The sequence below is a fragment of the Neofelis nebulosa genome, chromosome 17 (assembly GCF_028018385.1).
Source record: "Neofelis nebulosa isolate mNeoNeb1 chromosome 17, mNeoNeb1.pri, whole genome shotgun sequence".
In the NCBI taxonomy this organism is placed as follows: domain Eukaryota; kingdom Metazoa; phylum Chordata; class Mammalia; order Carnivora; family Felidae; genus Neofelis; species Neofelis nebulosa.
In genome coordinates this window covers 55,197,780-55,212,716 of record NC_080798.1, presented here as the reverse complement: position 1 = coordinate 55,212,716, position 14,937 = coordinate 55,197,780, and the positions used below count along the sequence as shown (strand labels likewise).

The following is a 14,937-nucleotide window of genomic DNA, read 5'->3' as shown; positions in this document are numbered from 1 at the left end:
TGCAGGTTGAATAAAATAATCCCTGAAAACGGTTTACAGGAGGGTCTGGTTAACAGTCAGGGCTAAATAAATGCTAGTTGCAAGCTGATAACACCATCATTGTTTTATTATTACCATTGTTGTTATTATATTACTCACTATACCACTGGGGGCAAGCGCAGGTAAGACGATGGAGGAGAAGCAAGACGCAGTCCCTGCCGTCACGGAGTTTACAGGGCGAGAGTTATTGTTATGGCTGACTTCTCCTCATTTAAACTTTTCTCTACTTCCCAAATTTTCCAAGATGGGATTTTATAATTAAATGAAACCTGTCTGAGGGATAGCAGCTTTTTGCCGGGAAGGGGATGCTAAGGTACTGCATCCTATAGCAGCCGGGCTGCAGGGGCCCTTTGAGATTTGCTTAGTTCAACCCCTCAACTTACAGAAGAGGAAGCAGGCCCGGAGAAGGAAGGTGATTTGTCCAAGGCCACAGAGGGAAGAAGAGTTTGGGCCCTTCACACTGCAAGTCTTTCGCTCCAAAGCAAGAGCACTGCAGGCAGTAGGGCAAAGCAGGTACAAAGGCCCTGAGGCCAGTCCCTTCCCATCCTGCAGGTCTCTGCTCAAAACATCCCCTCCCTTGACCACTCAATCTGCAATGTCGCCAAGGCACAGCTCCCAGGAAGGAACTGCTGGATGAACGGAGTGGATGCATAACTCAGTAAGCTTTTCCTTCCACTGTCAAGGTGCAAAACATGTGCTTCACAGGGTGGCTGCAGGAATTCAAGGAGATGAAATGCGTGAAAAAGTCCCGCCTGGCACCCGGCACCTCGGTGCTGTCTTGTAAACTGAAGTTCTGGAATGCCTCCTCCTGCATCGAGCCACAAATCGGCAGAGGCTCTGCCTGGTGCCTTGTAGTCACCCGACAGCAACAGGCCTGTTGTGCATGCCCTGGGCTTGTGTCTCGGGGAGTCGGTCTGCAGAGACTTATAATTCTGGCCTGAAACTGGTCAGACTGGTTGAGGGATAAACTGAATTTTTCCACATAGCAGTCACCAACGTGACTCAGCTGCTTTTTGTGGCCGGCGTGCTCAGCTTTGGGAAGAAATAGCTTTCCAGCCAAAATTCAACAAAATCCTACAGGTTTGTTTTGAAATCCCCCAACTCGAGGCAACTCTGTGCGAAGCAGCCATCTCGGTAATTCCCCGAAACACTGGCTTTGGGGTTCAGAAGCCCTGTGTGTGAAATCTGGCTCTCTGGCTTTCTGTGTGAACTTGAGGAGCCTCCCCCCCACCCTCAGCCCCCAGGCCTCCCTGAGGCTGTTCCGTAGTTTGTAAAATATGGGGGCGATTTGTAACTTTTTGAACGGGTGGTGAGCACAAGTGAGGTTGCTTTGACCTGCAGCTGAAGACTGTAGTTACAATTAAACAATGGTGATGAAAACACCTGGGCCAGGGCCAGGCACATTGTAGTTAGTAACTTGGAACCACAGAGACACGCATTCAAATCCCAGCTCAAAATCCCACGGATATTTCTGCAAGTTGGGCAAGTTACTTTCTCTCTCATCCGTAGTCATGGGGATAACAAGCAACTCAGAGGGGCGTCCTACTGATTAGATGAGAGGCTTGCAAAGCATTTAGTTCCACAAATTTTCAGGACCAAGAAGTAGAGTGGAGACCCACGTACCCTATGTCTAAATGCCTTGAGCAAATTGTTACATGAAATACCATTTTCTCCCCCTCCTCGATACACAGACCTTCATAACGCAGAAGTGCGCTGTCCGAGAGGGCAAACCGCTAACCACATGTGGCTATTTACATTTTACTTACACTTAAGAACAATTACACATCTTCTTCCTCAGCTGCACAAGGCACATTTCAATGGCACACGTGTCTCGTGGCTACTGCCTCAGATAGAGAATGTGTCATAGCCGCAGTGGACTCTTTTGCATATAGTGCTGGTCTGGAAGGATGTGTGAATTTGGAATTCTAGGACTCCTTCAGTTCTGAGTCAGAATAGGGTGGCAGACAAGGGCCAGCCTCTGGGCCCAGGTTCTTTGTCCTTGTCCCCCTTTCTTCCCACTGCACAGAAGCCCCAGCCGGCACGACCGAAGCCAAGAGCCAAATTCTGGCCACCTTGTGGGTCTGAGGCCTGTACACCAGAGGCAGGTGCTGGAAGCAGTGTTGGGGCTTTTGGGGGAGGGAATTCACGGATCCCAGGTAGCTGGTTCGTGGCTGGGGAAGGGGAAGGCACCTGGCTGGGTGGGCATGGCCCCTTGGCCCGAAGAACCCCCGACTCTGTGAAGGAGGGACACTGCCAGAGAAAGTCTGGATTAGGGCCCCCCAATGCCCAGGCCAGAGCAGGGGCCCCTCTTGCCGGGGTTTAAAAGCAAAAACGACATCTAACACAGGTCCCGGCAGATAATGAGCTCTCAATAAATGGCAGCTTTTGAGGTATGGGGGCGGGGGGGGGGGGTCTTTGTTTTCACATTTAGGATCAAGACAAAAAACCAAACTACTGAGCCAGGAGTGGAAGCCACCCCTCGTAGGTTCACAACGCCTCCTCCCACGGTGGCGGCTTACGCAAGGATAGCTGCCGAAAGGGAAGGCTAGTGCTCACGAACCCCCCTGGAGGCAGCCCCCCGGAGCCCCGCCGGACGCGCAGGGCGGCCACGGAGCTGTCTGTACGCGCCCACGCCCCTCCCAGCCCGGCCCCGCCTGGGACAACCCCTGCACCGCCCTACAAAAACAGGCCACCGTGCCAAGGGGCCCCACCTTCCTCTGACCCCAGCTGGCCCAAACGCAAGAGAATCTGGGGCAGCCAGGACATCCCAGACTTTTAAGTATACTTCACTCTTGCCCATTCTCTGTGGAGAGCACTTGCCACTCGGGAAATGTTCCCAATGTTAAAGACAGACCCGCGTCCTTTCAGAGACCCACTCATTTCTCATCCGCACGTCACGCGTTCATTGAGTTCGAGTGGTTAAAAGCTTAACGAGGACCCTCCAAGGGCCAGGCCCTGTGACGGGCGTGGGACAATCAGCTGACAGGAGGACGGGCTCTGGCTCTCAGAGCTTCACGGGTCCGGTGACTGAACAAGCTCCCTTGCCGGGGACAAGGGTTCAGCAGGAGCTGCAAGTGCCATTGGCACGAACGAGGTCCTCTGAGGGGAGCAATGACCCTGACACCTGTAGGGCCAACAGGAATTTGCCAGACTGAGGTTGGTTCTCCCTGGTTGCAAATTGAAAGCCTCTGTGGGCTGAGACCCACCCCCCCGCCCCCCACCGCTCCAGGTCCTCCACCTCCACCCAGAGGTTCTGCCTTCACTGGTCTACACCGGGGTCTGCCCAGGTGTGGTCTCAGAACCCCCAGGTGAGTCCAACCTGCAGCCAAGTCAGGAGCGGAGGCCTGATCCGAGTAGGACAGGGTTTCAGGCAGGGGGACAGCCATGAGCAATGGCCCCAGACTGAAGGGTGCCAGAGGCAGGTGGTATCTCCTTCGGTCCGTCCTAATAAGCCTTTGGGTAGAACGGAATTGGAGCTGCCAGACCGGGACATGTCGGCCATGGGCATGTGCTCAACTTCCCGATTTCAATACGCAGGCAGGGCAACTTGAAAGTGAAGCAAGGAGCCTTTTTAAGGGACAATAAACAGCAATTAAAAAGCGTGGCCAGAGCTACCCTTCCCAGGGCTCACTCTTCTTTGCTGGTTTCAAAGCAGTAGATGGTTCACACGGTGGCTTTTCAAAATCTACATGCTGAACTTCTTAGCTTGGTTCCAAGGAAGCAAATCATTTTTGAAGCACGATAAAAGGCTATAAAATCCCTCGGTGTGTGGGCAGTGGGAGGGAGTGTTTCCTGTCCAGGTTTCGTCCCCAGGCTGAGGTCGGCGTGAGGCAGGGCTGGGCCTCGGGATGTGCACCTGTGTGCTCTGTGACATCACCTCTCACCACTGCTTCCGGGAACCAGGACACCAAGACTGGCCCTGCTTGGCCCTGCGGGGCTGCCCAGAGTGGAGACCGCAGAGGCCAGGAGCCCATGTGACGACTTCGTGGAATGTGGCCACTCACTCAACAGCCCTGAACCCCGTGAGGAGAAAGTTCACTCCTTTTTCTCTTCCCGATCTTTCCGACCGGGTCAAGGAGAGTCTGAGTCAGGTGCCATTAGCTCTTTAACACCTAGTACTTTTAGGACTTTCTTCTTAACAAAGAGGTGAAGTCTTGGCAAGCCGCGGAGAGTAAGACCTCTGCTTTATTGCCACTGCTTCTCCCCGGCTTGTCTTCCGATTGCAGTGACCGATGCTCTCTTTCCAGTGACTAGTGTCGGGTTACCTCTCAAGAGGGAGATGGTTTAAACAAAACACGATTTTGTAAGGGTTAAATTGAGGTGATAAAAATGAAAATCGGGACAGAGATAAACCAATGACGTCAGATGGGGAAATGCCAACAAGACAGGAAAGAACCCCGACTCCGGGACCAGAGAAACCTGGGTGCACACGCAGGCCCCAATGACTGATGGGAGCCCAGCAGTGAGGTGGGAGGAGGCTCCCTGGGCCTTCTGTCGGAGTGTCTTCCATTTCCCAGGCCTGCAAAGGGGGACCCGTCTGGGCTCTTTCCAGGTGTTAGGCCTGCTGGGGAGAGCAGGAGAGTTGCACCTTTACCAGCTACGAGTATGCACAGAGAGACAGGCAGGTGCCAATCATGGCTCTGCCACTTGGGGCATGTTCCTGAACCTCTCCGGGCCTCGGTTTCTCCATCTGTAAAATGAGGCTAACATGAGGACCTCTCCCATAGGTTGTTTTGCTCATTAAGTGAGGCAAGGAAAATAAAACGCCTGGCAAAGTACCCGGCACATACAGTGCATTTAGTAATAGGAGCCACCAAAATCGAGGTGAATTGGATTTGCTTTCATTTAAATTAATTAAGTCGTGAAGTCAGTGAGTTCTGGAGCCAGAAGTCTCTGTAGCCTCTGGGAGCATCACCCTAATTGAAGATAATGTCTGGCCTCGTGGTCATTTTTAATGCAAGACGCGGACGATTCAATAGCAGGGCATTAGGTGAGTGAATAGTGACGAATCCTGGCCTGGGACCGTCACACGAATATTTAAAATGATGTTGCAGAAGACTATTTAATGTCATGGGGAGATGTTTAGATACACGTGTAAGTGAAAACAGTCGCACACAAAACAGTATGCACATAATCCTCCGTGAAAAGGAAAGAAGGGCTGACACACGCTGCAACAGAGACGGACCTCCGAAACACCGTGCTGAGGGAGGGCAGCCAGCCGCAGGGGACCACCTGGCGCATGGGTCCACGTACATGACATGTCTCCAACAGGCAGATCCTCAGAGAGAGGAAGGGGATGAGTGGTTACCTAGAGCTGGGGAGGGGCGTGGGTTAAGGGGTGCAAGGTTCCTTTCCAGGGTCGCGAAAATGTTTTAAAATCCATCGTCGTGATGGTCACACAACTCTGTAAAGATACTAAAGGCAACTGAATTGTACACTTTAAATGAGTGAAACGGGTGGATGCTATGTGAAATTCTATCTCAATAAGTCTATTGAGAATTCTGCGATCTCCTCTAAAATTAAGCAATATATAAAATATACGTATATATTTCTAAATTTTAGAGAAGTCATACTACACAGAATTTTTTTTTTTTTTTTTTTTTCAACATTTTTTATTTTTTATTTTTGGGACAGAGAGAGACAGAGCATGAACGGGGGAGGGGCAGAGAGAGAGGGAGACACAGAATTGGAAACAGGCTCCAGGCTCCGAGCCATCAGCCCAGAGCCTGACGCGGGGCTCGAACTCACGGAGTGTGAGATCGTGACCTGGCTGAAGTCGGACGCTTAACCGACTGCGCCACCCAGGCGCCCCTACACAGAATTTTTAACTGCTTTATCGAGAGACATATTCATGTGTATGTGTGTTAGAGCCACATATACACAGATACATCAACAGATGTACCAATATGTCTGTCTAGCGAGAGACTTTGGAGGAATACAAATATATCTACAGTAGGTCTGTGGGTTTGTTTCCTTTTTATCTAATCTATATTTTAATTTTTTTTTAACTTATCTTGAAGGCAGAGAGGGAAGGGGGGATGGAGGGGAGGGGAAGGGGGGAGGGAGGGGGACAGCGAGCGCACACAGGCACAAGTTGGGGAGGGGCAGAGAGAGAGGGAGAGAGAGAGGGAAACCCAACCAGGCTCCGGACACTTAACCAACTGAGCCACCCAGGTACCCTCCCTAATCTATATTTTCTAAGGCTTCTGCTATAAATACGTATCATTCTTGGAGAAACAATGAAAAGATGTCTTGTCTTTAAGAACAGCTCACTTTGGGGGCGCCTGGGTGGCTCAGTTGGTTGAGCGGCCGACTTCGGCTCAGGTCATGATCTCACAGTCCGTGAGTTCGAGCCCCGCGTCGGGCTCTGTGCTGACAGCTCAGAGACTGGAGCCTGCTTCCGATTCTGTGTCTCCCTCTCTCTCTGACCCTCCGTCATTCATGCTCTGTCTCTCTCTGTCTCAAAAATAAATAAACATTAAAAAAATAAATAAAAAAAAAAAAGAACAGCTCACTTTGGATTTCAATGTCAATCAAGCCGACGCCAAAGTAACTGCCCACTTGGGCTCACGACGCCCCAGGAATGAAATGGGCCCCCGTCCCGCCCATTACCTTGTCCACATCGAGGGGCACGGCGAACCTCCGGAGGGTGGGAATGGAGGTGAGCCTGGAGTTCTCCTCAAAGTCCTGGTTCAGGTTGGCCAAGTGGAAGAGCTGATAAAGGCTGCCGTCCTCGTAGGCGATGATGTCAAACACAAGGCAGCCGTCCTCTTCGTAGGCGTTGACGGGATGAAACACCACCACGGGGTCCGTGTAAAACTGGGTCGGCACGGGCTTCCCAGTCCTTTGGTCGATGATGTGAATGTAAGTCTGAAAGAAGACGCGCATCCAGGGGTCAGCCTTCCCTCTGCTGGCCTGGCGCTGTGGCATCAGGTACGGGACGGGATGCGGCCCTGCCCTCCACTAGCTCGTGACCCCGAAACGTCCCCTGTCCCAGAGCTCCGCCACGCAGAAGCTGAGGACACGGGAGCTGCCTGCCGTTACACGTCTGTGATCACCTCGTTCAGATGGATCGGAGGGAAGCTTTGCCGCTGGAGCCTCTGCACCACCAGGAGGACTGCCTGGAGGAGTCCCCGAGGGTGCGCTGTCCCCCCCCACCCCCTTCACTTGACTGGGACTCCAGGTGGGTGGCAACTACCCAGCTCCCTGGCAACAAATGGCCAAGCTGGGGAGAACTGGCCAGTCCTCTAGCCCTCCCCGGGCTCCAGCCACAGCTGGATCCCCTAAAACCACACCAGCCCTTCGGGGGCCCCTCTCCCGACCTCCTGGTTTGCCAGCTTGTCGCAGCAACCTCCTTTACCCTGGGGGCTGCAGCAGGAGAGACCGTTCTGGTGAAGGAGCCCCCACGGGTATCTGCACATGCGTCCGGCTGTCAGGAGGTGGTATCACTCTGGGTGGTAATTAGCCATATCTGCAGCCCCACTTGCCTAATCCAAAGTATGTGTGGGGTTCTTCCTTCTGGCAGCTTTGGCCCAGCCACCCTCCTTCCGAAAGGCAGGGCGGGACTGCTCCAGGCTGTTCCCTGGTCACCTCCTCCCAGCGTATCCACCTCTTTCTCTCCTTCCCCAGAATCTAGCTTTGAACATTAAGTGGGAGTGCAGAAGAGGAAGGCTTTGACAGCCTACGGGTGGGGGGTTGGAACGGGCAGGTGACTACAGAGGTAATTATTTTAGCTCTTTTCTTCTCCATGACCCCAATTCCTGGGGTCAGGCAGAGGAGCTTTTAAGAAAGCTCTCTTCTGAAAAAAATTTTTTAATGTTTATTTGTTTTTGAGAGACAGAACAGGAGCAGGGGAGGCACAGAGAGAGAGGGAGACACAGAATCCAGAGCAGGCTCCAGGCTATGAGCCGTCAGCAAAGAGCCTGACGTGGGGCTCGAAGCCACGAACCACGAGATCATGACTTGAGCCGAAGTCGGATGTTTAACTGACTGAGCCCCCCAGGCACCCCAGAAAGCTCTCTTCTAAATGCATTCTAAAACCCTTCCCGGGGCTTTCTGCCCTGCCTCTGGGGGCTCGGTCTTCCCACTGTGGGATTCTCTGAGGGCCACTGGATCTCCAGGGGCTGAAGAGAAAACCCAACCACCGCTAGCTTCCCTGCTGGCCCCCTTGGCCCACTGTTCATTCCAAAAATAGAGAGAGAGGGTCTGTGACATAGGAGACACTTTTTCAGTAAAAAGAGAATAAAAGCAAGCCCCTGCCTTCATGGAGCTTCTATTCCAGTGGGGGGAAAGGCCAGCAGTCAATGGTCAAGTAACGTGCCAAGGACAATGAGCACCACTGAGAAAAATGAAGCCGGGTAGGGGATGGAGAAAGCCTGGAGTGGGGTCTGTTACAGATTGGTTCATCACGGAAGGCCTCAGGAATCTGGACTCTGAGGAAGGAAGCGATCTGGGGAAGGATATTCCAGGTGCAAAGGCCCTGAGGCAGGAATGTGTTAGGCTGGTTTGAGATGCAGGAGGACCAAGAGGGAGGCTGGGTGAGCAGGAAGCCAGTGGTTGGGATGTAGACATGTGAGGATTTGCAGGCTGGTCAGTGAAGTCTTGGATCTTATTCTGAGGAAGGTGGGAAATCACTAGAAGGCTCTGAGCAGAGGAGGGACCTCACTCTCCTCGTGGAAAAGGACAGGTTTTAAAGAGGTGGCCAGCCGCAAACAGGATGCATAGTTGCATACGTACATAAAGACGTCCATAATGGGCAGAAAGGGGAGAGGGATGTCAGGGCATTGTAGTGGTTCCCTTTGGAGAGGGCACTGGCCGTGAGTGGGGGGAGAAGGGGCTTGATACGTTGCTTTCTATACTTGGTTATTGTTTGAATAGAGGACACTAAGAATTACTGGATATTTATCACAAGTAAACGTTGACTTATTTCAACAGGAAGTAAGTACACACACATATCCATGCATAGATATATTCATAAGCATACAAATGTACACACATATGCAGACATCCATATATACAGGCCTGTATATACACAAGTGCAGACACACACGTGTGCACACATCCATGCTTTGAGCACGCAGATGTGCCTGAATGGAAGCTGTTTCTGTTTACCACTGTTGGAACGCTCTATCATTACGATGTCTAAATCATCTCTGGCTCTGCTTCCCTGACATTGTATAGTGGCTGCAGGATGCTGAAAGGGCCTTGTCCATGGACAGTGGAAGCTGCAAGGAGCCCGGACATGGGTCAGGACTGAGGAGTGGCCCTCGGCTGAAGGGGCCGCCTGGCTGATGAGAGCCGGCTTGCCCAAGGGCACACACTCACCCAGGGACAGTCCACTCTACTGACTCAGTGACTTGGGACTTGGCTCTCATGCCCTAACTCAAGACCACTCTGCAGGACCATCCAGCTTCAGAACTCTCTGGAAGCGTGGCTGATGCTTCCGGGGAGACTGCCCGGTAGCTCACTTCCTCCCTCCCTTGGAAACCCCCTGCATGCTAACCTCCATCTCAGCCTGCTTCCCGGGATACCCCACTCTGGCCATGCTGATGTTGTGGGCTCGGGCGACCCAGTGGGGGCTGGGGGTCTTGTCCAGGCCTTACCTGGTCCTCCCTGTGGAAAGCCAGGCAGGAAGCCCAGTTCACTCCCCGGATGTACGCAGTTGATATCTTGAGGACGTCCAGCTTGAAAGGCTGCTCGAGGAAAACAATGTAGTTCTCGGTGACTCCGAAGCTGTGGTAATAGCTCGGGGAGAGGAGCGAGCGGGAGGTGATGGAACCGAACACCTCTGTGTGCTTCAACGGGTTCTTCCCCTTCGCGTCCTCTAGAGAAAGGTAAGCCTGAGGAGCAGTGCGGGGCCTAGCTGCCCCCAGACAACGCCACGATCACCTGCAGCTGAGCCTTTCAAACTGACCTGGTCACTAAGAAGAGCCTTTGGGTAAGAGCCAACAAGTAAACCGATGAAGGGGTTGCTGTCTGACTGACGCAGGGGCTCTGGTCGGGGGTTAGGGCTTCTCACCAAGGCCTACCCGCCTCTCCTGCTCTGTAAGACCCAGTGCTACAATCTGCAAACACTGAGCCACAGAGCTAGGCTTCTGGGCCACGGCCCGCAGCGCAGCCTGGGGGCTAAGCCCAGCCTCCACCTGCTTCTAGCATCAAGGTTTCTTTGGAACACAGCCACACCCCCTTCTTTCACAGGGTCTGAGGATGCTCTTGCTTTGGAACTGCAACGGCGTTGTTCAGTAGTTGTGACAGAGACCACACGGCTGCACAGCGTCAGGTATGTACTCTTGGACCCTCTACGGAAAAAGCTTGTCAGCCCCTACCCTGCAACAATGCCTCTCGTGCACACGGATTATCCGGGATTGTGATAAAGTGTGGAGTTTGACCCAGTAGATGGGGCCAGGGCCTGAGGGTCTGTATTTCTATTACAGCACCTGAGGGATAGGGCAGCTTCCCAGGCTTCAACTTTGCTTTTTGCCGGGGACCATCATCTGATACATATTTCGTAGGGTTTCCATGAACTTCTTTCGGCACTGTGCATTCCCAAACACCTGGGAGACTAAGTACCTGTTGTGATGTGGGGCTGCTATATACCTTCTGATGACCCAAGCAGGCTGTAGGGTTCCCGTTTTACAGATGGGAAACTGAGGTGCGATGGAATGGGCCCATCATTATGGCCAAAGGCACAAGGTTAAGCCAAGAAGACCTGGCCCCCCGCTGAGCCTGACTGCCTCCTCTGTTATTAGCGAGAACAACACTCCCAGAGTGAAGAGAGAGAACAGAATGCAATAATGGGACAGCCCAAGCTCCAGCGAGCTCTTATTCTCCTGCAAGGGTGAGTCACCATTGGCCAAAAGGTCTCCCCACCCAGGCCTGGGGCTCATTTATAATGAGTTACCTGCAAGCGTCCCCACCTTTCTTGTGGCCACCTGTGCACACCATAAACAGCTGGCTGGTGGGAGGGGTGCTGTGGGGTTGTGGGGTGGTTCTTTTCTTCACAAAACAAACGGAGCACAAAGCAGACCGAAATGAAAAGTACCCTGGCCTGGGAGGCAGGAGGCGGGCGTGAACCCAGGGAAGCCGCCAGCATGGAGCAGGCGATCAGAGAGGAGCTGTTGGCAAGATGTGGGGGCTCCTGTGAGCTGTGTGGTGGTGGGCATGTCACCTGATCCCCCTGGGCCTCATCGTCCTCCTTTGAAATAGAAGGTGTTAAACTCAAATGCCTAGACCTCCCCTAGGTCTGACGTTCTAGGATTCTGACTAGGCCCTATATTCCTCTATTGGCTTAATTCCTGGGAGTTCCATTTAACAAGAATACACTCATTGTGCCTTCTGACCTTAGGGGCTCCCATCTGCCTGGAGCCTGGTAATTAGCTCAGGAGGTGCTACAGGACTATGAGGGAGGGCACCAGCAGGGGTCACACATGGAAGCCACTTGCCCTAAACTTGTAAGTTCTGCCCTGTCTCCTGAGTCCTGTGCAGCCACCCTCGGGGGCCTGGTTTCCTGGGTGTGGTTCCCAGGAGGGTCCTGGACAAAGAAGGGCCAGGAGCCTCCTCCCTCGGGAACATGCAATCACAATGGGCCTGGGCTTTGCTCCACATTCCTGGCCTTAAATGGAGAAGGTTCAGAAGGCCCAGAGAATGGGGTGGGGGTCTGAAAGGCTGACAGTCTGAAGCAGGGCTGAACCCCCACAACAACACTGGGAGCCTGGCTTCAGGGGCTGGGATGAGAGTGGGCAGCACAGCTTTGGCATACAAAGTTTTGTGAGAAAACTAAAAGATATCGATGGAAGGAAGGAAGGATGGATGGATGGAAGGATGCTTGATGGGTGCGTGGATGGACAGACGGACAGTTGGATGATAACTGATAGGTGGATGGATGGACGGATGGATGGATAGGGAAATGGGTGAATAATGGGTAAATTAATGAATCAATGAACTGGAGCCTAAAGAAAAACAGGTTAGAATAGTAAAGGAACTTACTTCTTCCAAAAGGAAGTCCAGCCACACCTCTTTTTCTCCTTTAGGAAAAAAGATTCAAGGTCATCTGAATCACCCATGTAGGAAAGTGTCAGATTGAGTCTCAGGTCATCAACAAAAATCAGAACTCTTTGGAAGGAGCCACCCTTGCTTGACATCTGTGTTTCATCATATCCCCAGAATGACCTACCTGGTACTGTGGCAGGGATCTTAAAGATCACATATTTTGTCTTCCCCTTGTCCATGATGGATGTGCCCATATTAAGAACATTTCCAGCCGCATAATGAGGATGCGATGTTGCCAGATTTACCGCCACGTAATTGCGATAATCCACCTGCAAAATGACAAACACCTGGTTTTAAAAAGGAGGTGGGGAGGGTGAGATGATGAAGAGCTGGCCGCTTCTAGATTCAGAGTGATGATGGCTACATTTGCATACCTCTTGGTCTGAAGGTAAGGCGACTTCACCTTTCAAGAGGATGTTTACTCTTGAAACCTGATATGACCTCAGGGGGAGCCTCCTACAGCAGAGAGGCTGCAGGGGAGCTGGTGAGCTGTATGCTCTTCCCTGCCCCCTGGGTGTCCTCAGCATGGAGGCAGATTGCCTGGCCAGAGTGATGACCTAGGCAGAGAGGCAGCCTTAGCGCTAATCTTAGCCACTGCTCGGTGTCTTTCTGGTTACATCATTTAAATTCTCCCCTTTTGCATGCCACAGAGGCATAAATCTCCAGGCCTCTCCCATAGGATTATTCTGGGAACAGAGTTATAAAAACACTTGGTCGAAGGGAAACTCAACTAACGAGCTCCATAATGACCCCCCACTCCGAAGAAGGCACAGCCATAGAATAATGTGTGGCCGGGGGAACAACTGTCTTCCTTTCCTCTCCAAGAATAGCACAACCTCCGGCCAGAAGTCAACCAGTACTTCATGCTCTCTTAGTATTTCCTCTCTGAGGCTTTGTGGAGAGCATACGTTGGTTGGACCTATGCTGCCCAGCTTCAAAGGTGCTGGCCATAACTTCGCAGCTATGAAAAGCACTCCCTTTCCCAGATCGTTAAAATGTACTGAGGAGACAATGAGGCTTTGGCCAGCCAGCTGGAGAAGAAAGTGGGTCTATTGATTTTCGTGAAAATGTTGACTTGATTCTGCCCGGGAAAGGCATCTGCTTGGGGATTTATTTCCATCCCCTTGCTCTCTGCCTAAGGCCTCCCTCTGCAGGTCAACACCAGGTAGGGCTGCTAGAGTCTGGGCACTCTGGTGCCATCATTCATTCCAACTCCCATTAAACTTCCCACTCAGTGCCAAGACGGTGGACAGTGTTATGGGCTGAATTGAGTCTTCCAAAAAGATCTATGTACCAAGGGTTAGGGCTTCAACATATTTGGAAACAGGGCCTCTGTAGATGTCATCAAGTTAAAATGAGGTCATTCTGGATGGAGGTGGGCCCTAATCCAATGATTTGTGTCTCTAGAAGAGATTAGAGTGATGCATCTACAAGCCAAGGAGCACTGAGGATTCCTGGCAGCCACCAGCAGCTGGAAGAGGCATGCCAGAATCTTCCCCTAGAGCCTTCAGAGAAAGAGAGAGAGAGAGAGAGACAGAGAGAGAGAGAGAGAGAATGGCTCCACGGACACCCGGATTTCAGACTTCCAGCCTCCAGAACTGTGAGAGGATAGATTTCTGTTGTTTTAATCCACCTAGTTCGTGGTACTTTGTTTTGGTAACCCTATGAATAAACAAGATGAACCCACAGAGTCCCAACCCTAAGGGAGCTTAGAATCTAGTGCTAAGTGTTGTGCTGGGGAAACTCAAGATCCAATGGCTTTAGAGGAGGGGATGCTCCTGTGAGTTCCTGTAGGCCACATGACCCCACTCAGGTCCCTTTCACAGACCAGGAACTGATGCTGGTTATACATTCGCTGGTACCTTCTCCAGGGTTTCCAGAGTCTGTGGGTTGATTTTCCTGATGTAATTGGTCTCTGTGGTCGCATAGAAGTCTTCTCCACACTTCATGATGTTTATCAGGCAGTTGTCTGTGAAATCAGGGATGGTATGGGACAAGTAGGAAAAAGCTCTGTGGAGGAAAGCAGATCAATAGCAAATCACTGGCTGTGTCTACCCAGCTGGAAAGTTCTGCATAAGATAGCTTTAGTTTCCCTACCATTTAAAATGCTCTACTTCAGGGTCTCAAAGACTTGAGGAGTCTGGAGGACTTGGGTATCAAGTTGCCCAAAGATACCCCCACATTGAGTTAGCTAAGACATGAGTCATCTGGGGAAAAGATGGCCACCAACTGAACCCTCCTGGGCTCTCAAAAATCCATTGGTCTCCCACACCACAGATATCAAGAGCTGGTAGGTTGTTCTGAAGTGTTTTAAGAAGCTCTACAGAAATCGTATGTACCCATCCACAATGGCTCCCAAAGACTAGAAAAACAGCTAATTCTTGCTTTTGGCAGGAATGAGAACCCTCTGAATTTGTCCAGGAAATTAGTTTTCTTTTATTTTCTTTAAAGGAAAGCAAACAAATTGTGAGATTAAAAACTCATCATTAGTTTGATCAGAAGATCCGGGATCCACGTATTGGTTAGTGCTCCCCCTACTGGCAAGCAGTGAAGCAGCAAAGATGTCTCACAGATGCTGGTTTTGCATTCATTTCCTCCTCCTCCCCTGTTCCTGCCTGGTTCCTCCCCACACCTGCAAACCTGAGTTCAGTGCTTGCTGTGTGCCAGCCCCAGCACTGGATCCTGGAACTGGAAAGATGAGGCCAGTTCCGGAAAAGGAGAAGCAATCTTCTGTCTCTGGGCCAGCGTACTAACACATTTCCTAACTCTCCTAGATCTGAAGAGTATCAGGAAGGAGATACGGACAGCAGGTCTGATCCCCTGGCCAACAATTTAGTTGTCAAGTGTGTG

At 51.7% G+C, this 14,937-nt stretch overlaps 1 protein-coding gene across 4 annotated transcripts in view; it reads right to left on the bottom strand.

Annotated features, from left to right (window-relative positions):
• Window positions 1–14,937, bottom strand: part of BCO1 (beta-carotene oxygenase 1) — a 41,738-nt gene that overhangs the window by 10,670 nt on the left and 16,131 nt on the right. For all 4 annotated transcript variants that reach the window (XM_058709717.1, XM_058709716.1, XM_058709715.1 and 1 more), the window contains 4 exons: window positions 13,950–14,097; window positions 12,212–12,356; window positions 9,642–9,862; window positions 6,652–6,909 (listed from right to left, as the gene is read on the bottom strand). In XM_058709717.1, the coding sequence (XP_058565700.1) occupies window positions 6,652–6,909; window positions 9,642–9,862; window positions 12,212–12,356; window positions 13,950–14,097 (772 nt within the window). The remainder of the gene's footprint in view (window positions 1–6,651; window positions 6,910–9,641; window positions 9,863–12,211; window positions 12,357–13,949; window positions 14,098–14,937) is intronic.